This window comes from Macaca fascicularis, chromosome 8 (assembly GCF_037993035.2).
Source record: "Macaca fascicularis isolate 582-1 chromosome 8, T2T-MFA8v1.1".
In the NCBI taxonomy this organism is placed as follows: Eukaryota; Metazoa; Chordata; class Mammalia; order Primates; family Cercopithecidae; genus Macaca; species Macaca fascicularis.
The window spans coordinates 31,270,190-31,297,505 of NC_088382.1; the positions used below are offsets into that span (position 1 = coordinate 31,270,190).

Genomic DNA, 27,316 nt, shown 5'->3' on the forward strand with positions numbered 1-27,316 from the left:
AGTATAATTGATGCTTATGAAAGGTACTTTTGAAAGGCAGTTAATGGTGCAAAGTAGTTCTATATATGGTCATTATGAGTACTGTGGAAGTCCAGAGGACAGCGGTGTCCCTGCAGCAAAAGGGGCTGGGGAAGGCCCAGTAGAAAGCGCAGAGCTTGCTTGACCCATAAGCCGAGAAGAGCAGGCTCGAAGCATCATGGAATCTAGGACAGAGGGGCTAAAGCACAGAGGTAGAGAATGACAGGAAGGGTGTAGTGCACGCAGGGAATAGCGAGTATGCCAGACCGAAGGGCGTTAACAGTTCAGGAGAGTAGGACTGTGCATTGAACAGGTAGTTTGGGATCAGCTTATAAAAATCTTAAATGTCTGGCAAAGCAGCTAGATAATAGGAAACAAAAGTTTTGAAAAAGGGAGTAATATGAACAAAGCAGATTTTCAGAAAATTTATTTGGATACAACGTGCAGGGTAGTTCGGAGACAAAAAGACTAGTTTAGAAGCTCTTGGTATGATCTCAGTATACAGTGTTAAGGACTTGAGTTAGGAGGGAGACTCTAGGATGAAAAAAGATGAGTGTGAGATACATGCGTGGAAATTGATAGAATTAAGACCCTCTTAACATATGGTCCCCAGAACCAAATTTTTCCTGATATGATCCCACAAGTTCATTCTGTTATTTGAACTGGGATATTATATTCCAAGCAGCTTGTGTTGACTTAGTGACCATGTCTCCTGGATCACGTTACGTTTGTGGCTAATTAAACCCTAAGACTTTAACATACAATGTACCACCAAACCTCATATCTTCTTCTTTGTACTTAAATGTTTTTGTTTTGTTTCGTTTGTTTGCATCTAGTGTAAAAAGTTTGTTGACCGGGCACAGTGGCTCACGCTTGTAATCCCAGCACCTTGGGAGGCCGAGGTGGGCGGATCACGAGGTCAGATCGAGACCATCCTGGCTAACATGAAACCCCATCTTTACTAAAAATACAAAAAAAAAAACCAATTAGCTGGGCGTGGTGGCGGGCGCCTGTAGTCCCAGCTACTCTGGAGACTGAGGCAGGAGAATGGCATGAACCTGGGAGGTGGAGCTTGCAGTGAGCGGAGATTGTGCCACTGCGCTCCAGCCTGGGTGACAGAGCAAGACTCCGTCTCAAAAAAAAAAAAAAAAAAGAGCTTGTTAAGAAAAACTAATAGTCCATGCCCCTCTCACCTCCCTTTTTCTACCCTAGAACAACCATTTTTAACTCTTAGCCAATTTCTTTAGCATTAACTTCCATATCCCTAAATAAAATAACATTCTTTTTTTTTTTTTTTTTTTGAGACAGAGTCATGGTCTGTCGCCCAGGCTGGAGTGCAGTGGCCGGATCTCAGCTCACTGCAAGCTCCGCCTCCCGGGTTCATGCCATTCTCCTGCCTCAGCCTCCCGAGTAGCTGGGACTACAGGCGCCCGCCACTTCGCCCAGCTAGTTTTTTGTATTTTTTAGTAGAGACGGGGTTTCACCGTGTTCGCCAGGATGGTCTCGATCTCCTGACCTCGTGATCCACCCGTCTCGGCCTCCCAAAGTGCTGGGATTACAGGCTTGAGCCACCGTGCCCAGCCAATAACATTCTTTATATAATAGATAAGTCTTGACTTTCTTTTTTTTCCGTGAGACAGAGACTTGTTCTGTCGCCCAGGCTGGATGGAGTGCAGTGGCACAATCTTGGCTCACTACAACCTCCACCTCCCAGGTTCAAGAGATTCTTGTGCCTCAGCCTCCCAGGGAGCTGGGATTACAGGCATGTGCCACAATGCCCAACTGATTTTTGTATTTTTAGTAGAGACAGGGTTTCACCATGTTGGCCAGGCTGGTCTCGAACTCTTGACTTCAGGTGATCTGCCCGCCTCAGCCTCCCAAAGTGCTGGGATTACAGACATGAGCCACTGTGCCTGGCCGACTTTTTAGGGTTAAGCATTATGTGTGGGCTTGCCACTAAAGAAGACAGAAACTTAGCAACCTTTCAGCCTGCCTGGTAAACCGAGGCTTCTGTGATACCACCCTCTCTGTTTTTCCTTCTATCTCTGATCATTTCTGTCCTTTCTTTGAGGGCTACCCTTGTTGTGCTTGCCTCTAAAAGTTCGTGTTTTCATTTGTCCTGGGCCCATTGTGTTTGGTACTTTACATGCTTTGGTAACCTCATCCATTTGATGATTTTACTGTTACTGTATGCTGACTCCCAGCATGAACCATTCCCTGAACTTCAGCCTCCTGTCAGATTGTCAGTTAGGTATCTGTCTTTTGACTGCCTAAGAACCTCCTCAAGTATAACATAACCCAAACTAATACCAAACGTGCTTATTCACCTTTCCTGTCCATGTTAGTTCATGGTACCACTGTGCACTCAGTTTCCAAAAAATGTGAAATGCATTTTCCTTTCCTACTGCCACTGGTAGGAATGCTTTGACGTTTATTATTTCTTGTTTAGATTATTTCAGTCATTTCCTTACTTGTCTACTTTGTCCTACCTGCATGAAATTCATCTTTGACAGTGTCACAGAGTGATCTATTGAAAGTATCAGAAACACACAGCTGGTGGCCATTCCTTATCTACTGCCATTCTCACCTCAATGCCTTTATTCTTGCTGTTTCTCTGATGATGTTTTGTTTATTTTATGCAGTAGTTTTAGGTTTACAGAGAAAAAAAAATTATATACTTCCTCTAGTGCCTTCACACCTACTCCAGTTTCCCTATTATTAATATCTTGCATTGTTTGGTACATTTGTTATAATTGATGAACCAATATTGCTGCACTATTATTAACCAAAGCCTGTAGTTACATTAGAATACCCATGGTGTTCTACATTCTGTAGGTTTCACCAATGCATAATGTCATGTATCCACTATTACAGTGTCGTATGAAATAGTTTCACTGCCCTAAAATCTCCTATTTGTGGCCGGGCGCGGTGGCTCATGACTGTAATCCTAGCACTTAGGGAGGCTGAGGTGGGCAGATCAGCTGAAGTCAGGAGTTCAAGAACAGCCTGGCCAACATGGTGAAACCCCATATTTACTAAAAACACAAAAATTAGCCGGGCGTGGTGGCAGGCGCCTGTAATCCCAGCTACTTGGGAGGCTGAGGCAGGAGAATAGTTTGAACCAGGAGGCAGAGGTTGCAGTGAGCTGAGATCATGCCATTGCACTCCAGCCTGGGTGACAGAGTGAGATTCTGTCTCAAAAACAAACAAACAAACAAAAAACCAGCTCCTATTTGTCCCTCTCCCTCTGCATGCTCCAGACGTAACTTGACTACCACTGAGTGTTTTACTGTCTTTAATAAAGTTCACTTTTTCCAGAGTTTCATGTACAGTAATTGGAATCATACAGCCTTTCCACTTAGCAATATGCGTTTAAGTCTGCCATGTCTTTTTGTGGCTTGGCAGGTCATTCCTTCTTTTTAGTTGCTGAATGATATTCCATTGTACGGATGTACCACTATTTGCTTATTCATTCACCTGTTGAAAGACATCTTGGTTGCTTCCAATTTTTGGCAGTTTTAAACAAAGCTGTGTGAAGGTTTTTGTGTCCGCCTGCATTTTCAGCTTACTTGAGTAACTGTCAAGAAGCGCAACTGGTAGATCATATAGTAAGACTGTGTTTCACTTTGTAAAAGACTGCAAACTCTTCCGGTGTGGCTGCACCATTTTGCATTCCCACCAGCCGTGAATGAACGCTGTGATGCTCCACATCCTTGCTAACACTTGAAGATGTCAGTGTTTTGGATTTTATTTAATTAATTTATTTTGAGACAGGGTTTTGTCCTGTCACTGAGGCTAGCGTGTGGTGGCATGATCACAGCTCACTGCAGCCTCAACCTCCCAGGTTCAAGCTATCCTCCCACCTCAGCCTCCCAAGTAGCTGGGACAACAGGCATGCACCACCACACCAGCTAATTTTTGTGAGTTTTTTTGTAGATACAGGGTTTCACCATGTTACCTAGGATGGTCTTGAACTCCTGGGCTTAAGGGATCCTCCCACCTTGGTCTCCCAAAGTGCTGTGATTATAGGTGTGAATTGTGGTGCCCAGCCAGTGTTTTGGATTTTAGGTATTCTCACAGTTGAACAGTGGTATCTCTTTGTTTAGTTTGTAATTCCCTAATGACATGATATTGAGCATCTTTCCGTACACTTATTTGCCGCTATATATCTTCTTTAGTGAGATATCTATTCACATCTTTTGCCCTGTTCTTAATTGGGTGTTTTTTATTAGGTTTCAAGAGTTCTTTGTATATTTTAGCTGGAAATGGTTTATCAGGTACCTATTATGCAGATATTTTCTCGCAGTCTGTGGCTTTTCATTGTCTTTCTTAGAGCACAACTTTTAAATATAGACAAGTAGGTTTGTAACCCATTTTGAGTTTGTATTTGAGTTCGTGTTTGTGTTTTCCTTGAAACACCATGGTTGTTAACTTGGATACATTACTGTCATCTAAGCCTCAGACCTCACATAAGTTTCACCAACTGTTTCCATAACGTCCCACAGAACCTAGTTCAGAATCACCTATTGCTTTTCATTGTCATATCTCTTTAGTCTGGACATTTCCTTTGTCTTTTTTGGACTCCATTACCTTAACACTTTTGAAGATTTCAGGCAAGTTATTTTGTAGCATGTCCTTCAATGTGGGTTCATCAGCTGTTTCCTCATCATGAGATTCAGCTTATGCGTCTTCGGCCTGTGCATCACAGAAGTGGCACTGCGTTCTTCTCATCATCTTCCATCCGGTAGTGCCTAGGTTCAGCTTTCCTATCACTGACATTTCTTATTTTGATGAAGGTGCTATCCACCAGACTTACCCTCTGTCAAATTATTTTTTCCCACTTTGTATGAAGAAGTGCTGTATGGAGAAATACTTAGAAACTAGGTAAATATCTTGTTCCTCATCACATACCCAGTTCACACCTTTATTTGTGTGAAGGAATAAATGGTTTCCTCCTTTGGTGGGTTGTCGTCTGTTACTATTTATTTTGATGCACAAATTATTGCAGACTTGACCAGTGAGAGCCTTTTCAAGGTGATTTCTATGTCTTTTTAAAATGTCCTCATCATTCTTTGAGCAGTTTCTAGCTTTCTGGCACAATAAAATGTTGCAGGCTCAGCCAGACATGGTGGCTCACGCCTGTAATCCCAGCACTTTGGGAGGCTGAGCTGGGTGGATCGCCTAAGGTCAGGAGTTCGCGACCAGTCTGGCCAACAGGGCAAAAATTGTCTCTACTAAAAAAAATACAAAAAATTAGCCAGGCATGGTGGGACATGCCTGTTATCCCAGCTACTTGGGAGACTGAGGCAGGGGAATTGCTTGAACCCAGGAGGTGGAGGTTGCAGTGAGCCAAGATTGCGCCCTTGCACTCCAGCCTGGACAACAGAGTGAGACTCTGTCACCAAAAAAAAAGAAAAGAAAGGAAAGAAAAATGTCCCAGGCTCATCTTAGACTTTCTTTGTTCCAGCCCTGGAATCAGCCATTTCCCCAAGGAGCCCTGATTTCTTTTAGTGGAGAAGAATATTTAGAAACTAAGACCTGAGTACTAGGTGTGCTTACTGCTATTAGGGTGTTATGCCGCCAGACACTCTCAGTGAATCAAGCAAGGACATATATATGTATAGCTGCATACATATATGCACACATATATATGTAACACATTTCCATTTGTATTTATTTATTAGTCTACCATATGTTGAACACTCTGATTGACCACAATACCTTTAATTCCACCCAGCCCATAGAGTTCATTCTGCTTTTCTGTCTTTCCATGTTTGTAGCTACTTCTCTGACAGTGAGAAGCCTGGCTTGCATTCACTTTCATAAATGGCTAGATTTGACCAAGTGCCCCGGATGTAACCAATCTCGCATCTCTGCCACTGCCTCCTGTCCTCACCTCACTGAGGCTCTGTCAGACCCCTCTGAAGTTATTTACACCCAGACCCTGAAACATGAAGCTGTTAGTTTAATAGTCCCTGCTGCAAATATTGAGATCCAGTGTGTTCATGAGGCATTTGAGTCACAAAGGTTAGGTTTATATATAACTTCATAGAATTGCATAAAGTAATTTTTTTCTTACAGGCTATTTAGTAAGATAATCAGAGAGAGAAAGACTAAGAATCACTGTGGCTTTAACAATTAATTATTTTGTACTTAATTTATTGTAAAATGGAATATAAATTCACATATATAATACATATGGACAATTTAAAGATAATTAATATTAAATAGAGATCACTCTTGTACCCAGTGCCCAGCTTAAGAAATACAGCCTCGTCAATACCTTTGAAGCCCGGTCTTGCCACTCTCTGGTTGCATTCCTCTCCTTCCTTCCAAGGGATAACCACTCTGTGGCGTTTTGTATTAATTATCCTATAATAGCTTTTTTATTCATCTTTCTTTTATAGATTGCTGTTGTGGCTGTGATGTGCAAACCCCACAGATGTCCACACATCAGTTTTACAGGAAATATATGTGTGTAAGTATGGTGATTTTGTTAAATTGTATGTGTGTGTGTTTTATTTAAACTAAGTATGCCCCCTCGAGCCCTTAGTCAGTACATGCTGGTAATATTTAAAACTTCGACTTAATAGATTTATAGATTACTCCTTTCAAACAAGCAACCATTGGTAGATATTTTAGTGCTTTAAAATTGGAATATATGGGGCCGGGCACAGAGGCTCACGCCTACAGTCCCAGCACTTTGGGAGGCTGAGGCAGGTGGATCACCTGAGGTCAGGAGTTTAAGACCAGCCTGGCCAGCACCGTGAGACCCCATCTCTACTAAAAATACAAAAATTTAGCTGAGCATGGTGGCATGTGCTTCTAGTCCCAGCTACTTGGGAGGCTGAGGCAGGAGAATCCCTTGAACCTGGGAGGTGGAGGTTGCAGTGAGCCGAGATCACACCACTGTACTCCAGCCTGGGTGATAGAGTGAGACTGCATATCAAAATAAATAAAATTGGAACATATGAATATTTTAATTTGTTGCAATATACAATTTTAAAAATGTAGGTTATGAAACTCAAAATAGTAGACATTGGGATATGCAACTCAAAACAGCACATTCTGTTTAACTCATAAATGAAACATGGGAATATGAGCTGCCTAAATTCCACGTCAGAAATTTAAAATGAATTTGGATCAGAAACGTATCAAAATAAAAAATTATCCTTATACGTAACCTTTAGATTTCTCAAACTCACCTATTGGAAAGAATTAGCAGAAAAGTTTGCATGATTCTGGGTAGGAAGATAAAAAGGAGGAAAGATTTTCTTGAGTGTGGTTCCCAAGAGAACACTGAGTATTGATTCAAACTTAGGAAAACTTCATTTCTGTTATTTGTCCCTAAAAGCTTAAACCTCTGAAATAACCACAACGGTAGTATTTTGAAAATGGGTGTAATAGTGTCCCTTTACATATTTATCTTATTTACTTGTTGGTAGAAAATAACGTTATTTACAGATACTGCAAAGGTAGATTCTTCTGTTAGGATTTGAAAAGGAAGCTCGTTTGTTATCAGGATTCTATGGAGACGGTAGATGCTTGGAACTAGCTGGTTGAACTCAGTTTTGCATCTGACATTCTTATTCTTTTGTTGTTTTGGCAGATACTGCCCTGGTGGACCTGATTCCGATTTTGAGTATTCCACCCAGTCTTACACTGGCTATGAGGTACAGTAACTTTGAGGCCATCCTGATGAAGTGTTGCATCATGCTTTGCTTGTAGTATGGTTTTACCAGTACTGGCTTTCTGATAATTTTTTGTTTTTGTTTTTGCTTTTTTTTCTGATTATGAAAGCTGTTCATTCACCAAATATTTACCAGTGTCTACTAGTGTCCTAAATTGTTCTAGCCACTAGAGAAATACTTACCTAAGCACTTCTTATCCCAAACGCTGTTCTAAGTGCTTTGTAACTGTAAACCTTATTGCAGTGTTTTGAAGATAGACGCTATCATTATCCCAGTTTGCCAATCAGTAAACTAGGGCATAGTGGGCTTAAACAGCTGGCCCAGAGACACACTATTAGTAAGAGACAAGCAGGTTTCGAACTCTGCTGCTCACCACTACATTGTACTGTTGCTTTAGCAGTGGAAAATGGAGAGGGTCCCTTTATCTTCCAGAATTTACATGTTTTTTTCTTCTTTTTTTTGAGATGGAGTCTCGCTCTGTTACCCAGGCTGGAGTGCAGTAGCACAATCTCCTTCACTGCAACTTCCACCTCCTGGGTTCAAGCGATTCTCCTGCCTCAGCCTCCCAAGTAGCTGGGACTGCAGGCAAGCACCACCACGCCCAGCTAATTTTTGTATTTTTAGTAGAGACAAGGTTTCATCATGTTGGCCAGTCTGGTCTCCAACTGCTGACCTCAAGTGATCGCCCGCCTCGGCCTCCCAAAATGCTGGGATTACAGGCATTAGCCACTGCACCCAGCCTGGAATTTGCATTCTAATAATGGAAGGTAGACAGTAAAGACACAAGAAAAACTATCAGGCACTCAAAAAACGCTAAGCAGAGATGTAAAATCGAGTAAGGTGATGGCAGCTGAGATGGTTTAGCTGTGGTGGTTAGGAAGGGATTCTGTGAGGAGGTAAGATTGAAGCGGAGTCTGAATGACAAGGAGCTAGTCCTAAGAATATGTGGAAGGGGCATTTCTAGCACAGAAATCACTAGAATAAGACCCAAGGAAGGAAAGACATGGGGGTGTTGTGCAGTGCAGAGAGTGAGGGAAGCATGAGGCTGGGAGGCAAATGAGCTGGGGTTTGTAAGCAAAGTTAAAGAGTTTCCATATTAGTGTAGGAGTCATGAGAAACTATTAGGATTTAAGGCAGGGGAATGATACAATCCAGTTTAGTTTTTTTTAAAGATCATTTTGATGGCCATGTAGAGAAAGGGTTAGAGTGGGGACCAGAAGGAAGGCAGGAGGCCAGTGAGGCACTTTTGAACGAGTCACCCTCCTCAGAAGAGCTCAGAAGCCAGGAAACCTTGTGACTTTTTCTCATATGTGTTTTCATTTTTTTTTTCTGTTTTCTAGGGTTCAAATTTTTTAAAATACAAGAGGAATGATTTTGTGAAAAGGCTTCCTCTCATTCCTATCCCCTAGCCATTCTTTTTGCTCCTCCCCCTACCACTTAGTGTTATCTATTATTTCCTCCCCATCCTTCAGGGATATTTTAGGGAATACAGCATACACAGATTGCCTATCCCTTATGTGAAATGCTTGGGACCAGAAATGTTTCGGATTTTGGATTTTTCTGGATTTTGGAATATTTGCATATGCATAATGAGAAATCTTGAGAGTGGAACCCGAGTCGGAACATGAGATTCATTTTTGGTTTATGTACACCTGATACACCTAGTCTGAATTAATTTTATACAGTATTTGTAATAATTTTGTGCATGAAGCAAAGTTTGTGTTAAGTTTTAAAAAATTAACTCAAAACATTTTGAGTTTTGGAGCATTTTTGATTTTTGGATTAGGGATGCTCAACCTGGACATATTCTTTGTTCGACTGATTCCATATAAGGTTGCGTATCAGAGTCCTCTTTCACTTTGCCTTTTATTTTACAATATCTTAGTGAACATTTTATGTCAATACATTGTTTTGTGGCTGTAGAGTTTTCCACTGTATGATGGTAGCCATTAAAAATTGTGTGGTATTTTAGAAGCTTATTTAAAAGTTACTTTATTACATGACTCTAGAATATGTATGCACGTCTGTGTCTGTGAGCAGAACACTTTGGCGACCCTGGGATTCCAGAAGTGTTTATACAAAAGACAGATGTGATCCAAGGAGACACTCTGCTGTTGAGGTGCTTATGACAGTGCGGGTGGACACCTGCCGGATGTAATTTAGGACATTGTTTTGAACCCTGACAAGACTGAGAAAAATAATGGGGGTACAAGCCATGTTTCAGTGTTCTGAACCATGGAGAGTTGTTTTTTGTTTTTTGTTTTTTTTAATATAATCCTTTTGAAACTACTTTTTATTTTTAATTCAATGTGAGCATAACAATATTTTTCTCTTCTAGCCAACCTCCATGAGAGCTATCCGTGCCAGATATGACCCTTTCCTACAGACAAGACACCGAATAGAGCAGGTACATTTTTAAAAAACATGTTTTTAAAAAATTAGCTGTTTATACTTACTAAGAAGGCATTGTTGGTTGAGTCAAATTGAACCTGAAATAACGAAAAATGTGTTTTTCCCCTTTGTAAGTTTTCAGTATCCGTCTGAGGGAGGGAGAATTTGCCATGCCTAGCAAGGTGAAAAACACTGCTTTCTTTAAAGACTGTATTTATTGTTTAAGGGTTTTATATTCTCTAAGTTTTTTTGTATTTGTAGAAAGTTAGTAGTAGTATGAAATTTGTGGAATAAAAATGTATGAAAGTTCTTAAGCAATAGGTGGATGTGTTGACTTTTAACTTCCAAAAGTCAGAATAAGAATTTTGACTGGCCAGGCCCAGTGGCTTATGCCTATAATCCCAACACTTTGGAAGGCTGTGACAGCAGATCACTTGAGCCTGAGAGTTTGAGACCAGCCTGGGCAACATAGCAAAACCCCATCTACAAAAAATTAAAAAATTAGCATGGCGTGGTTGTGTGCACCTGAAGTCTTAGCTACCTAGAAGGCTGAGGTGGAAGGATCCCTTGAGCCCAAAAGGTCAAGGCTGCAGTGAGCTGTGGTCATACCACTGCACTTCAGCCTGGGTGACTGAGCAAGAGCCTGTCTCAAAAAGAAGTATTATTGCAGATTTGTTGGGTGGAAATAGGAAATTTCCTACAAAGGAATACAAAGAAACGTGTGGGGGTATGGCATTATTCTATATCATGATCATGGTGGTGGGTAGATAACTCTAAATGCTCTCATCCATTGTACACTTAAAGTTAGTGGATTTTATCGTATGTAAATTATACCTTAGTGTAGCTGACCAAAAACAAGTACTACGTACATGACCTTGCACTGTTCAAGAAATCTGAGCATTAATACAGATTTTCTTTATTTACAAGTTTATTTTAAACTTGTCCAATTTAAAGAATGTAAAGCACTGTCCATAGTTGTAACAGTAATGTATAGTAGGCACATCCAAGTCTAAAGTAGATAGTAATACATACTATAGTGGATAAGTTGTGTCTGAGTTTATTTATTGGCTTATTGATGAATACTGTTCAGTTTTCATATCCACTTTGCTGTCACCCAAGCGTATGAGGAACAGGATTGTCAGTGACAGGAGAGGACCCCACCTGGGGGAGCCTGCATTTTTCCAAAAAGTGGGTTCTAAACTGACCTTTGCTTCAATTTCTTTTTGAGCTATGATAGTTAATTCTTTTAAAATGTAAAACTGTTGAGCATGAAATGTTTATGTTTACCAAAAAAGGAGCATAATTTACAAGATTTAGAAATGAACATAGAGCAGTGATTCTTTTCTTAAATGCACTAGAATTACCTGAGTAACTTCTCCAAAACATGTGTCAGATCTTCGCCTCTGGATGTTCTGATTAAGTCAGCTTTAAGGTTCTAGCAAGATATTTTAAAAAGCTACCAGGGTAATTTTGATGAGTATCTCTTGGAAACAACGATAGATATAGAAATATTCTTTTAGTGTTGATATATGTATACACATGCATATATATAGTTTTTCTGTATAAATTTTTTTGCCATTTTCAGAAATTAGTGTGAATTTCAATACCTATTTTTAAAAATTAGAATCTTGGCTTATTGTAGTCAACAAAATGAAAGATTGGTATCATTCTCTTCCCTAGTAGAGGAGACCTAATATTTATTAATTAATTTTTTTTTTGAAACAGTGTGTCACTCTTATTGCCCAGGCTGGAGTGCAGTGGCACAATTGCAATCTCGGGTCACTGCACCCTCCACCTCCTGGTTCAAACCATTCTCTTGTCTCAGCCTCCAGAGGAGCTGGGATTACAAGCACGTCTGGCTAATTTTTGTATTGTTAGTAGAGATGGGGTTTCACTTTGTTGACTAGGCTGGTCTCAAACTCCTGACCTCAGGTGATCTGCCAGCCTGGTCCTCCTAAGTGCTGGGATTACAGGCATGAGCCACTGCACCTGGCCTGAATATTTCATTTTTAATTAGACTTTCACTTTTTTTTTAGAAAGCAGACTTGAAGTGCCTCCTGTGCTCAGAATCATCCATCAATTTTAGACTGCTGTCTTCATTTTTCTTTCTAATTTATTCTTGTTTTCTTCCATTACATCAAATTCTTATTATGTTACATAATCATTCATGTATCATTGTTGACCATAAATGCCACCTTTTTGTCCCCTAGGCTTACCACCAAGTCTGACATAAAATACATGATCAATAAATACTTATTATTCTGCATTTTGTATTATATTTGTCTTTACTGGTTTCTAGTTTATATTCTTCGTGTTTTTAAATTTCCACTTTGTACATATTAAAGTCACGCCTCTTATTTGTTATTTTATGTTCTCATTCTCCTTATTTGAGTTGTACTCACTTTTTTTCTTTTAGATGAGCCTATTTTTTATCCACAGAATTAGCTGAATGTGTTTCATTACTTCTGATTTTTAAACTACTGATGAAAACACTGCAAAATAAGAGATTTGCAATGCCTTCTTAGGGTAGTTGCTTTTGCTTACATCATTCTAATGCTGATGAATTTGTCTTTCAGTTAAAACAACTTGGTCATAGTGTGGATAAAGTGGAGTTTATTGTGATGGGTGGAACGTTTATGGCCCTTCCAGAAGAATACAGAGATTATTTTATTCGAAATTTACATGATGCCTTATCAGGACATACTTCCAACAATATTTACGAGGCAGTCAAGTAAGAAATTCTTATTTTATCATAGTCTCCAGAGTGATTTTCAGTTTATGCTCCTAGCATTAGCTTACGAGAATGCCTTCTGCCCTGCATCCACATTCTTACTTCTCATAGTCTTTCTCGTTTCATGGAAAGTTCTCATTTTCACGGAAATAATCCTTTCACTGAAATAATCCTTTTAAAGAAAAAATGAATAGAGTTTGTTGACATAGTAGTGTTCTCAAACAGACAGATTCACCAAATATGGTCCATGAAGGTCTTTTCAGCCTTAGGCTCGTCTAAACAACAGTAGTTTTGATTGGCCTAATTAAGTTTTTCAGCCCACCTAAGAAGGGGACTGGGAGTGTGCTTTATTTGAAACATTTAACTGCTGTAAAATCAGCAAAACAAGGTACTGGTAGTTAAAAACTTAATTTAGAGTAAATATTTCATAATTATTAAATAATAACTGTTTGTGATTGGGATTTAGTCTGTCTTGTGCTGCTGTAACAAAATATCTGAGACTGGGTAATTTAATGAACAGAAATTTATTGGCTCACAGCTTTGGAAGTTGGGAAGTCCAATGTCAAGGTCCTGGCGTCTGGCAAGGGTACGTCATCACATGGCAAAAGGCAAGAAAAACAAAAAGTGGGCTAATTCATCCTTTTATAATGGCATTAATCTTACCCACAAGTCAGATCGCTTCTCAAAGGCCCCACCTGTTAATACTGTTACAATGACAATTTCAACCTGAGTTTTAGAGGGGACAAACTCATGTTTGTCAAATCATGTGTTATTCAAACCACAAGTTAATTTACTCATTTTGAGTTCCAGTTGACAAAATTATGCATTATTTTGACACCTTGATTTTAGCAAGAAGAATACTACAGGTTAGTATGTAGTTCAGTGATTTAAGAAGTGAAAGTCTTAAAATAGTTTTTGTTTTCAGGAGTTGTGGGAACACCTGGATAGTTACTATTTTCCTTATTTAACAAATCCTTCTTGAGGGCCCACTAGATACTGTGTGCTGTTTTAGATCCTGGAAAGTGGTGATATTTAGGCTGAGCCTGAAGCACAAGGAGGAGTTAGGCCAACAGCAGAAAGGATAAGATAAAGGGCCTGAAATGGGAAACAGCTTGGGTGTTCTGGGGACAGAGAGGAAGCCAGCATGGCTAGATCCTGTGTTAATCCATTTGTGTCACTATAAAGGAACACTTAAGACTAGGTAAGTTACAAAGAAAAGAGGTTTAATTGACTCCAGTTCTATAGGCTTCACATGAAGCATAGTGCTGGAATCTGCTTCTGGTGAGGCTTCAGGAAGCTTCCAATCATGGTGGAAGGTGAAGGGGGAGCCAGTACATCACATCACGGGTGGGGGAGGTGGCACACTCTTTTAAACAACAGATCTCACGTGAAACAACTGAGCGAGAACTCACTTATCACCAGGGAGACAGTGGTAAGCCATTTATTTATGAGGAATCCAGCCCTAGGACCCAAACACCTCCCACAAGGCCATACCTCCGACATTGGGGATCACATTTCAACATGAGATGTGGAGGGGACAAACACTCAAACCATGTCAGATCCCAGTGAACAAGAGAAAGAACATCATGAGATGGGGTTGAAGTGTTAGGTAAGGACCAAGATACATGCTTTTGAGGAGTTGAAATTTTATTTGAAATGCAGTAGGAAGCAGATGAAGGGGAAGTGGCATGTTCTGGTTAACAGGTAGGGTCATTCTGGCTACTGTCTGGCTAATGGATTAGAGGAGTACCAGGGTGAAAGTGGGAAACCAGATAGAAGGCCATCTGATTACATCCATCCCTGCTCAGTTGGGGGCAGCAGCAGTGGTGATGGAGAGGAGATTGAGATAGAGGAAGGGATCAAGCCTGACACTAAGGTTCTGGCTGTCAGAAATGGTAGGAAGGTAGGGTAGGGCTGTATACTGAGGTGGAAAAGATAGCGGGAAAAGCAGAGAAAGTCTCAGTGGGAGAAAAATCAAGAGTTCTGTTTTGGGTGTGTGAAGTTTGAGGTGCCTGTGATACATTCAAGTGGAGATGTCAGTGGGCTCTGAATACAAGAGAAGTCTGAGCTGATGGTACGAAACTGGGGATTATCAGCTCATAGGTAATGTTGCCAACCATGTAAATGGAGGAGACCACCTCATGGGAGAGTTGTGGATCTCCAAAGTATACTAAGTGAAAAGCAATTTTTAGAGCAATTCTTACAGTACAATCCCATCATTTGTGTGTTCATGTACATACACACATACACATCTGTATATAAATGCATAGAAAAGGTGGCAGAATAATGGTCATCATAGATCTTAGAGCTGAGGAGGAAGGGACATGGGAAATGGGAGCAAAGGGGGATATTTCCCTTTGCTGCATGTACAGTGGGCCATGTTGTCATGGTGTTTAATATTCACTTATTTAATACTCATAGTAAGCCTTTGAGTTAAGTGTTCAGATTATCCCTGTTTTTCAGGTGAGGAAGCTGAGGCACAGAGAGATGAAGCAGTTTGCCCAAAGTTGCAGAGGTGGTTGATGGTAGAGTGGGATGTAAACCCCAGGTAGCTTTGCTTTCAGAGCCTAACTGCAAGCTGTGCTAGGTGTCAGAATGTGAGTGTGTCTGTATGTATGTGCATGTGTGTGCACATCGTCAGAGCTTGACAGTCTTGGGAGGAATATGGCCTGTTTTTCCTTGCCCCCCTTCCCTACCACCCTCAGGCTTTTCTCTGGCTTCTCTTTTATGTGGGGTGGGGGTTTCATATAGCTAATTATAAGGTTGTTCAAATAGTGCCACCTCTTAAGATTTTTTGTGTAGGACCAAATTTTGAGTAGACTTAAGAGTGGTTTTTATTACCCTGTAAGTAAAGCAGTTCTTGGCACATAGTAAGCACAAGTAAATGCGTGAATGAATTTCAAATGAATGATCAGTTACCTTATGACCTGGGTATGGTTGCCTCTTGGAATTGGGGGCAGTCACATCTTTTTGTGCCCTCCCTACTCCCCTTACCCGCTTAACTTCCTTTGTTCTCCTTGGGTTTGTAAAATTGAAAAGAAGAGAGGAGCTTTTTCATAAAATTTAATACCAAGGGTAGCTCAAAGAGCCCATGTGAAAGATCTGGCAGCTGAGAGAGTTGTGTGCACAGCATCCCACTTCTGTTCAATTGACTCTAGGGAATGTAACAGGTGAATTCTGTGTCCGTGAACCTGGACCTGTAGCATTATGATCTCTTCCTCCAGCAGGGGCTTTAACAGCAGATGAGATGGTGACTGTGTTGTTACTGCTCATTCAAAACTGATCAAGAGGCCGGGCATGGTGGCTCACGCCTATAATCCCAGCCCTTTGGGAGGCCGAGGCAGGCAGATTGCTTGAGGCCAGGAGTTCGAGACCAGCCTGGCCAACATGGCAAAACTTCCTCTCTACTAAAAATGTAAAAATTAGCCGGGCGTGGAGGCTGGTGCCTCTAGTCCCAGCTACTCGGGAGGCCGAGGCACAGAAACACTTGAACCCAGGAGCTGGAGGTTGCAGCGAGCTGAGATTGCACTACTGCACTCCAGCCTGGGCGACAGAGTGAGACAGTGTCTCAAAAAAAAAAACAAAAACTGATCATTAATGAGTCATGCTTAGTAAACGCTGAAGTCTTCAAACTTTAGAGGAGTAATGATATCATCTAGCTAATTACTCTTAATAATACTGAAAAATCAAACTATACCTTAGATAAAATGCAATTGAGGAAAACCAACCTTTATTAGTTCAAAGCCAGGAGACGGGAATGGCAGCAGAATGTTCTCTCAGAGGGTTACTGACCACAATTTATTCAGCTCTGAAAATTCCCTGGCAGGGACATCTATCAAGATTAGTTTTTCTATGCACGCTTATATACTTCTATACTCCTTTCTTGGACCTTAATGTGTGAGGTCTTCAAGACCTTAATATGTAAGGTCTTCTTATCTTGAAGACCTTACATATTAAGTGGAATGGAGCTGTAAATATCTTAGACTTGCCTGTCTCCCCCATACAAATTTGCCACTAAGCTTTTCATCACCTACAGTTTGGGTCTATATGAAGCAGGCCAACTAAGATCTGCATAGTGAACTTTTAGGATGTATCTAGTTTGACATTTTCATCGATTGAAACTAAAAATTTTGCTTTATTCTTGGTGTAACGTTTCATTTTTGCAGAAATGTTCTAGTGCTAGTGGTGCTTGAATGTAAGTTGTCCATCATTGGGTTGAAAATAGGGTTGTCTAGTACAGCGAACTCAGTGTTTGTAGAAAAAAGCCCTGTGGAAGAGAAAGCCTCTTTCAGTAATATTCTAGGCAGTGCCAGTGTTGTTTTGTTTCTGTTCTTGAATTTACCTCAAGAGGGCAACAAACACTTTATTTTCAGATAAAAATTTATATACGATTTGGGTTTTCATTGCAACACATGTCATGAATGGCTCTTGAGAAGTAATAAAAGTACAATCTGGGAGCCATAAAACCATCAATAAATTACACTGAATTCTGCCAACACACACTTTAAATGTTTTGCTCTTTTCTCTTAGTCTCTATATTTTTGGGAGATAATCTGAAAAAAAAAAAACCCGATTTGTGGCATTTTGTTTCTTTGTTGGGGTAGAATTTTACTACAGACCCCTCATAATAGAGTTTGTATTTGTTTTGAGGGAGACTTTGTATTTGAAGAAATAATAGTCTCGTTCGTGCTATAGAACTAGAGACAGAAAGTATTTTCAAGTGTTGGCATAATCATGAAATAAAAAGCAGCCCAGAGAAGTTGTGGTTTTGACATAATGTGGCCCTTGGAAATGTTTGGATTTGACCTTGCTCTTCTCTCTTATCCTGCACAGAGTGTATATGTGAAAACTGGTTGGTTTGCACAGCGTAGCCCACCGCTCTTAGATGTAAGGTGATGAACTTTGTTTATTTTACTTTGGTTTTTGCTTGCTGGACTACATAGATGTAAACTGACTTTCATTAGCTTAGCAGGGTTTTTTTTAAAGATTAATATTAAATTAGGTTAAAGATGATATATTGAGACCGATGAGTCAGCAAGCAGTGTTTAAGGTTAACAGTCTGTTCACATTAGGGTCAAGTTTTACTGCTGTGTTAGCTCAGGTGTCCCTGCTGTGTTTTCATATGTTGAACCTGATTAAAGTTTTGCTTCTTAAAAGAATAGGAGTTAAGGTAAAGAAAAGCTCCAGCAAGCAGAGAGCCTGGTTATTATTTATGGCAAGCTAGTAGCAAGCCGTGTGTTACATATTCTTGCGTATGGAAAAATTCGAAAGTTGAGTGAACAGAGAGTTCAAGGACAAAACAGGTATGGCTTTTCTGAAGGCTCATTAAATCAAGCGAAGTGCTAATCACTCAGTACTATCAGCTGGACTGAGATTCTTCAGTAGTCTCCAGAGAGCAACAATTACTGGTGACTGTCATCGTGTAACAATCAGGCTCTAGAGATGAAAAAGACCGGTAGTGGGATCTGAGTCACCCATTCACTAGAATGCAAATGTTGCCAAATAACTCGAACAACCTTTTAAAATGGTTTTATTCCTTTTTAATCAGCTTTGCCCAGAAGCAGTTTTACATTCAACTTTAAGGCTCTTTGGCTGTTTTCACAAGATGCAATTTAAAAGGGTAGTTACCCATTAAAAAGTGGGTGAGTCATACTTTCTCCCTGTGGAATTTTAAATTCATTTCCGTTCCTTCCTCTTTTTCCTCCCATTAATGACTTTAAATCCTCCAACTGTGTTCTTACCTGTCTTAGAAAAGCTGAAGTGCTAGGTAATGCTAGGTACCAGGCCCAGAAGACAGTTTCATAGACTTGCAGAGCTGCGACAGAAGCAAAAGGAGCCTACAGAGGCCTGAGAGTGACTGACTGTGGCCCTGCTGCCCTGGGCCTCATTTCTGGCAGCCCTCAGGACCTTCTGCATTTCTGGGCTTTGACACTGATACTCCCTACCTCGCACTTATTCTGTTGACCATTTTACTTTCTCTTTTGGTCACCCAGATTTCCATACATGGTGACCAGGATCCTTAACATTGGCCAGAGAACGTAGGATACAATCTTAGTCACTTTAAGGAGTTGATATTGTTTTTCTTTCAGCATTTTATTTGAAACAAATAAAAATTAAACAGTTTTCAATGAGCATCCACATACCCATCATCTAGATTCTATAATACTGGCTTTATCACATATCTGTCAGTTCCACTATCCATTCATCAGTCTCTTTCATGCATGCTTGCGCTCTCTTTTTTGATGCATTTCATAGTAAGTTGTATGCTTCAGTATGCTTCTCCCCAGATACTTCATCGTGCATATCACTGACTGGTGTTCACTGTTGGCAGTGTTTTTCTTTTGAAGTAAATTTACATACAGTACAAAACAACGTGTGGCATAATATATATATGAGAAACACATATATTAAGTATACCATTTGATTATGTTTACCTGTACTACAAAGTCATATTAAGATACAGAATGTCACTGTCATCCCAGAATGTTTCGGGAGAAAGTTCTCACATCCCTCTTCCTAGTAAATCCTCCCCTGCGCCTCCCAGAGGCGGCCATTCTTCTGATTTTTTCCCTCATCACAGATTAGTTTTGTCTCTTCTAGAACTTCGTATAAATGGAACCATGTAGCATACTCTTGTAGGCCTCTCTCACTGAGCATAATATTTTGAGATTTATCTATGTTGTTGGGTGATTCATTTGTTGTTACCTATTTAATGGTGAGTTATTCTATTGTATGCAGAGATCACAGTTTGTTTACCATCCTTCTATTGATAGATGCCTGAGCTGTTTTGTTTGTGGCCATTATGAATAAAACTTCAGTGTACATTCTTGTATAAGTCTTTTTGTGGCTATATGTATTTATTTCTCTTGGGGAATAAATAGACATGGAATTGCTATATAAGTTTAGTTTTACAAGAAACTGCCAGTCATTTTCCCAAAATGGCTCTACTATTTGTACTCCCACCAATAATGTATGAGCATTTGGTTGTACCACATCTTCACCAACATATGGTGTTGTCAGTCTTTTTAATTTTAGCCATTCTAGTGGGTGTATAATGGTGTCTCGTGGTTTTAGTTTGCTTTTTCCTGATGACTAATGATGTTGAACACTTATGTGCTTATGCTATTTGTATATTTCCTTTGTGAAGTATCTGTTAAAATCTTTTGCCCGTTTTTGATTGGGTGGTTGTATATGCTAGCTGCCAGTCCTTTGTCAGCTCTATATTTTGCAAATATGAAAACCCAGTCTGCAGTTTGGCTATTTGTTATATTAATGATATCTTTTAGCCAGTTTTTAATTTTGATAAAGTAGAATTTAGCAGTTTTTTCTTTCGTGGTTATTGCTTTTCTGTATTGTCTCTAATAAACCATTGCACATTCCCAAGACACAAAGATATTCTCCTGTGTTTTCTTCTAATTACAGTTTGAGCTTTCACTTGCAGGTTTATGTTCCATCTTGAATTAATTCTTATGTGTAGTATGAGGTGGGGATCACAGTTTCTTTTTCCCCATATAGACATCTAGTTGCTTTAACATTACTTCTTTAAAGACTTTCCTTCCCCATTTGGATTATATTTCACTTTTGTTAAAAATCAAAGGACTCAGTAGATGTGGGCTGGACTCTTTTCTGTTTCATCGATCTGTTTTCGATCCTTATGCCAGTGCTACACTGTTTTGATTACTGTGGCTTTTTAGTATGTCTTGAAGTCAAGTAATGTGAGTCTTCTAACTTTGTAATTGTTTTTCAAAATTGCTTTAGAAATTCTAGGTCCTTTGCATTTCTATGTAAAATTTAGAATCAGCTGGCCAAAGTCTATTAAAAAGTATAATGGATTTAGAATTGTGTTAAAACTATAGAACAAATGGAAAGAATTGACAATTTATTGCTTCTTCCAATTACGAACATAGTCTATCTCCTTGTATACTTAGGTTTTTAAATTCTCTTAGCAATCTTCGTTGTTGAGATTTTGTAAGCCTTTTGTAAACAAATTTTTTCAAAATATTTGTATGTGTTTTGGTGCTACAGTAAATGAAATGTAAATTTCATTTTAAAATTTTATTATTATTATTTTTGAGTGGGAGTCTCACTCTGTCACCCAGGCTGGAATGCAGTGACACCATCTCAGCTCACTGCAACCTTCACCTTCTGGGCTCAAGCCATTCTCCTGCCTCAGCCTCCCGAGTAGCTGGGATTACAGGCATCCACCACCATCTCTGGCTAATTTTTGTATTTTTAGTAGAGATGGGGTTTCACCACGTTGGCCAGGCTGGTCTCAAACTCCCAGCCTCAAGTGATCCGCCCACCTTGGCCTCCCAAAGTGCTGGGATTACAGGTGTGAGCCACCATGCCCAGCCATAAATTTCATTTTTTTCAAATTTTTGCTGCTAATATATATATACATACAATTGATTTTTATATATTAATGTTATATCATAAGACCTTACTAAATTCACTACTTAATTCTAAAAGCTATTTTTGTAAATCCATTAATATTTACTTCCTAAACAATCATGTCATCTGCAAATGTGCCTTTTACTTTTCCCTTTTGGATTTGCATGCTTTTCTTTCTCTTGCCTTACTGTACTGCCTAGGACCTTCGGTACAGTGTTAAACAGAAGTGGTAAGAGTGGGCCTCTCTATCTTGTTCCCAGTGATACAGGGAAAACATTTTTATTTCAGTATTAAGTGCAGCCTATGGGTTTTTTATAGTTACCTGTATTAGATTGAATACATTTATTGAGAGGGTTTATCATTAACTCATTTGTCTAATGCTTTCTCTGCATCTATTTAAATGGTCATATGATTTTCCTCCTTTATTGTGATAATATGAATTATTTTGATTTTTTTTAACATTAAACCTTACAGTTCTAGGATAAACCCTATTATATCATCATCTTTACATATTGTTGGATTCAACTTACTGATCCTTTGTAGAGGATTTTTGTGTCTACGTTTATACGGGGTGGCAGCCTATAATTTTTATAGTTTTGTTGTCAGGTATTAGTTGTTGGTATTAGTATAATTCTGGCTTCACAAAACAAGTAAGGATGTGTTGTTCCCTCCCCTATTTTCTGAAACTCCCCTATTTTCTGAAACATGAATGTGATTTCTTCCATAAATGTTTGCTAGAACTCACCAGTGAAACTATCTAGGGCTGGAATTTTCTTTATGGGAAGGTTTTAGATAATTAATTCAGTTCGTTTAATAGATATGGAGCTATTCATATTTTCTGTTTCATCTGTGTCCATTTTAATAAGTTATGTTTTTCAAGGAATTTGTTTCATTCATTTTGTCAAATATTTTGGTATTATGTTGCCTTATTAGGCTTTTAATGTCTGTGGAATCTTAGTGATCACCCCTGTTTCAACCCTGATACTCATCATCTGTGTTCTCTCTATTTTTCTTGTTTACCCTAGTTAGGGGCTTATCAATTTTGTTGTTCTTTTCAAAGAAGTAGCTTTTGGTTTTGTTTATTTCCTCTACTCTGTAGACTTCTACTTTTATTTTTATTCTACTTTCTTTTGGTTTAATTACTCTTCTTTCTCTAGTGACTTAAATAAGGTCACTGTGACCGGGCACAGTGGCTTGCGCCTGTAATCCCAGCACTTTGGGAGGTGAAGCGGGCAGATCTGGCCAACATGGCGAAACCCTATCTCTACTAAAAATACAAAAATTAGCCATGTGTGGTGGCACGCACCTGTAATCCCAGCTACTGGGGAAGCTGAGGCAGGAGAATTGCTTGAACCTGGGAGGCGGAGGTTGCAGTGAGCTAAGATCACGCCACTGCCCTCCAGGCTGGGTAACAGAATGAGACTCCTTCTCAAAAAAAACAAAAAGATTGGCCATCATTTTAGACCTTTTCCTCAAATCACTGCTTTAGCTGAATCCCACACATTTTGATGTGTTGTATTTTAATTATTCAATTCAAAATATTTCTTAATACCCTTTATATGTATATATATATTTTTGATCCATGGAATGTATAGGAATGGGGTGTTTAATTTACAAATTTCCAGACAATGAGGTTTTTCTTGATATCTTATTAATTTCTAATTTATTTTCATTTTGGCCAAAGAACCTACTCTATATAATTTTGGTGTTTTAAAATTTATTGAGACTTGTTTTATGGCCCAGCATATGTGGTCTCTCTTGGTGAACATGCCATGTATGTTTGTAAAGAATGTATATTCTCAGTTGCTGGGTGTCATGTTCTATGAATATCAGTTAAACCAAGATGGTTGGTAGTGGTGTTCAGGTAGATTTTATTTTTTATTCTTTTGTAGTTCTGTCAATTGCTAAGAGATTGAAATCTCCAACAATGATTGAGGAACTGTCTATGTCTCTCTTCAGTTATATTAATTTTTACTTAATGTAATTATTTTGAAAATCTGTTGTTAGGTGCATACACATCTATGATTGCTGTGTTTTCCTGATGTATGAGCTTTTCACCATTATGAAATTACCTCTTTATCATCATGAGATGTCCTTCTGCATCCCTGGTCTTGCAGTTTACTTGGCATTAATTTAGCTGTCACAGCCTCATGTGCTTACTGTTTGCCCTGTGTATTATCCTTTGCCATCCATTTGCTTTCCACCCGTATGTTTCTTTATCTTGAAAATGCATTTCTTTAGACAGAAGTCTACAGTAATTGGGTCTTTTTTTTTTTTAATCCATTTTGCTCATGTCTGCCTTTTAATTGGAGTGTTTAGTCTGTTAACATTTGTTGTAATTATTGATACATCAATTTAAGCTGATGGTTTGATTCGTATCTACCAGTTTAATCATCTCCTCACTTTGGTTTTCAGTAGCCAAGAATAATAGTTGTAATGAATACTATTGTGGTCTAATTCTTTATAATGTATTTTTTCTATATCCTTTAATAGGGAATGTCTTCTTAAGAGAAAGGGAGAAGACTCCTTATATCTAGTACAATGCCTTAAGCATAGAATTCTGGTACTTAGTAAATGCTAAGTGAATGCAGTGGAAAGAACTTTCCATTAAGAATCAGGAGACATAGCCTCCAGACTTATTTATATTATTATTTTGCATTATTATCTAGTTTAATTCACTATTTTGTGTGTGTGATTTAGTTTCCTCATCTATAAAAATGAGGAGGTGTAGGACTGTATTATCTCTAAAATTATATCTGTCATCTATGATTTGAAGCTTTCTAATGGAATGAGAATTTTTATCTAAAAGATATGTTCACAAGTTATTCTTCATTTAGCAACCACTTTCTGACAATCATTTTCTATGTTTTTATGTATATAACCCTTAAATTTCAATGTGGATATAATATTAAAAGAATATAATATCTGTGATTCTTTTTTTCTTTTCTATTAATAATGTGTTGCTGCTCGTTCTTTAGCTAGACGAGGGGACTACAAAATGATAGTTTTTGTCAGCCATGAACAGAATCAAACCTCAAACAAAATGTTATAGGTTGTTTTTATATATCTTAAGCCCTGCCAGCTAATATGATAGGGCACAACGGTCTTTGATTAATCTGTAAGCTACAGTGCCACCAGGTTGGTTTTTCATAGGTAGTACTCATTTTTAAATCAAAATTCTTTTCTTTGTTACTTCATTTTGTGTTGGGCAGTGGTTAATTTATAGAACCTCATGACAAAACCACCAATATCGAGGAAGCAGACTTGACTACCATCTCAAAAAAAGATTGGGCGGAATAGTTATTTTTAAATCCTCAAGCACATCAAACAACTCATTTAAGTCTAGAGTATCACTAACAGAGCATTGGGCAGAACTTCAAATTTTATTGAGATATTTTCAAGATACGGTGATAGTTAAGAAGAGGAATTTGTTCATGGTGCTGCTGCCAAGGAGTTACACCAATAACTCGAGGTGTTATCAACAATTCAAACAAATCTGGCTGTTCAAAGAAGTGGGTATACTCCACTGACTTGTTTTGGGACCATAGATGGAGAAGAGATTATATGTTGTGACTAATGAAAATGAATATTTCATCTCTGTACCATTTTTTACTGTGCAGTCTGGTTTGAGCAGGTTGACTATGAGGTTGCAGGATGTCCACAGAGGGAATGTTCTGTAAGCCTTTCAGGAACTTGAGCCTTGAGTTCTTGTGAGAGTTTAAGCAAGACTAGATTCAGGCACATCCAGTTGCAGTAAGGACAGAGGTTTTGAAAGAGGAGCTGCCACGAATTATTCATAATGAGAGGTGCCCTGTCTGATAACACAGCTTCTTGGAGTGAAACAAAAGATAGTTTCCAGAAGATAATGAAGAGACTTTAAAATCAGTGTGCTATCTCCCTTCCATCAGTGTCCGCCTGGTTGGGCCCTTAGTGCAAGGAGATGGCGATGATAGATAGTGCTTTTGTCAAAAGGTCGCTTTCTTCTTTCCAGAAATAGAAATATGCTTCCCAAGAAACAATCTAAATCTATTTATATTTCTGCCACTTCTAGCTTTTTGTTCTGTAGTCGTTTCTCTCTTTCTTTTTTTTTTTTTCTGTAAGTCTTATCCCCCCAGCTAGATCCTTAAGCATGTCTGGGACAAGAACTATTATAGTTTTACTTTCTGAAGAATACCTGGCCTGCTGCTAGGCACCTTCTAAGGTTAACTTTTTGCAAGAGGAAAGATGAACTGTAGATGTATCTGGAGGCTGCTGTTGGAGTGAAGAGAGACCTCCTGTGTTCCCAATTATGCCTAATTCATTTATTCCTTCCTCAAATTTGTAATTTTTTTTAATTGACGGAGAATTTTTAGTGTTGAAGCCTTTTAGCCTCTAGACGTGTTTGAGACTGCCAGCTTTCAGAGGCTTCCTGTCCAGATGGAGAGACAGACATATCCACACATAACAAGGCAGACTACTTGTAGTGTGGGCAGGGTGCTTTGAGAATGGGAGCGCTGAGATCTCACTGGGGGCGGAGGGGTTCTGGGAAGATGTCATCGGGGGAGAAATGTATTGGAGCTCTGTTTTGAAGGCTGGTAGCTTTTGGTTTTTGTTTGCTTTTAAATTCCTGGGTTATTGTCCCATTTCTCTTCACCCCTGCTCCACAATTTTTAAAAATTCTGTCAGCATAAGGTTTTGGCTTAAGCTATGCTTCACAGAGAACATTAGCATCTTTTATCGCTGGTGCCATTCCTATGGCATACAGAAAAGCGTAGGATTCAACATAGCCCCATATTGTTGGGCTGTACAGGCTTAAAATGAATCTGTAATACCACAAAAAGAGCAGTAGAATTGGAATCAGAGGATCCCTTTTGAGTCTTGGCTTTGTCTCTCAAGAAGTTGACAGAGTTGCTGCATGCGGAAGAACTTGTAGCCTCCAAGAGTATGGGAGTTGGACTGGGTACTGAAGGAGAGCCATGCTTTTGGATGGCTGTCTAAATGGCACATACTGTTGGATAGCTACCTTGGTGATACAGGGGGATCACATTAATAGCAGGCCATAAAATATCAGCTTAGATTGGTTGAAAGCCTGTATGTGCATATTTGCATATTAAAGAATAGTTATGTTGATATGTTTACATCTCTGTTAAATGAATAATTAGATTTAGTGAGATGTAGGATTAGATATAGTATTATCCAAAAATTTTCATGAGAATACAGTAAGCCTATGGGAAAAATTCATTGTTTTGTCATTCAAATTTGATACAAATTTCTGTTTAATTGCTTTTCGGATGAAACTATAATTCTGGAAAGAGGAAATGTAGTGAAAGCCTTTTTATAAATATAAAATATTGACTTTTTAAAACCTGAGTTGTTTTTTTCTTCCTCTATTTCTGTTACTGCAAAAGGTAATGACATTTCCTGCCTGAGGAAAGACATTTTTGAAATGGAGTTAAATTATTATTTGAGAATAAGGTTTCCTTCTATGGCCTGTACTATATTCTGATGACTTATAAAGAGACCTTGTATAGCAGTGTCCTCTATATGTCCTTGGTGGGGCCTTTGACATTCTGTGCAATAGGAAGACTAGCTAATAAATTTTCTCTTTCCTCTACACAGATTCCCATTTGTGTAATTGCCTGCCCTCTAGTTTTTCCCAGTGATGTAAGCTACTATTATGCCACTACGCTTGCTAACTTAATGGTATCACTGTTAAGAAATAACTGCAAGTTTTTAAAAAATACCAATTGGAATGCCTCATTCTAGGATATTCTCATTTACCTTTAAAAACGTAGTCATTTAGAACTTTTTGCTTTCTGGTTTTTTTTTTTCTTTTTCCAACCTTTGTATTGTGTGCCTTCTTCATAGTATATGAATATTTATTTTTATTTGAAAAATGTTTTCCCTCAAACCCAATACTTGATGCTAGAGAAAGGTGCGTTACGTCTCTTCTGTGGCATCATGTACTCCTGTTACTGCGTGCCTTAGTACCCACCTGTTTAAGAGGCACAGGACCTGATGATTCTATTGTTTCAGAGAAGCCAAATTAGTTTGAATCCTGTCTTAGGCAAGATTTGATAAGGTCTGAGCCTTTTTTCTGTCTCATGTTTCATCT

General features: G+C 38.9%; 1 protein-coding gene across 3 annotated transcripts in view; it reads left to right on the forward strand.

The window, feature by feature from the left end:
* Positions 1–27,316, forward strand: part of ELP3 (elongator acetyltransferase complex subunit 3) — a 104,317-nt gene that overhangs the window by 6,814 nt on the left and 70,187 nt on the right. For all 3 annotated transcript variants that reach the window (XM_005562939.5, XM_005562938.5, XM_074000571.1), the window contains 4 exons: positions 6,426–6,496; positions 7,628–7,691; positions 10,048–10,116; positions 12,677–12,831. In XM_005562939.5, coding sequence (XP_005562996.1) covers positions 6,426–6,496; positions 7,628–7,691; positions 10,048–10,116; positions 12,677–12,831 — 359 coding nt within the window. The remainder of the gene's footprint in view (positions 1–6,425; positions 6,497–7,627; positions 7,692–10,047; positions 10,117–12,676; positions 12,832–27,316) is intronic.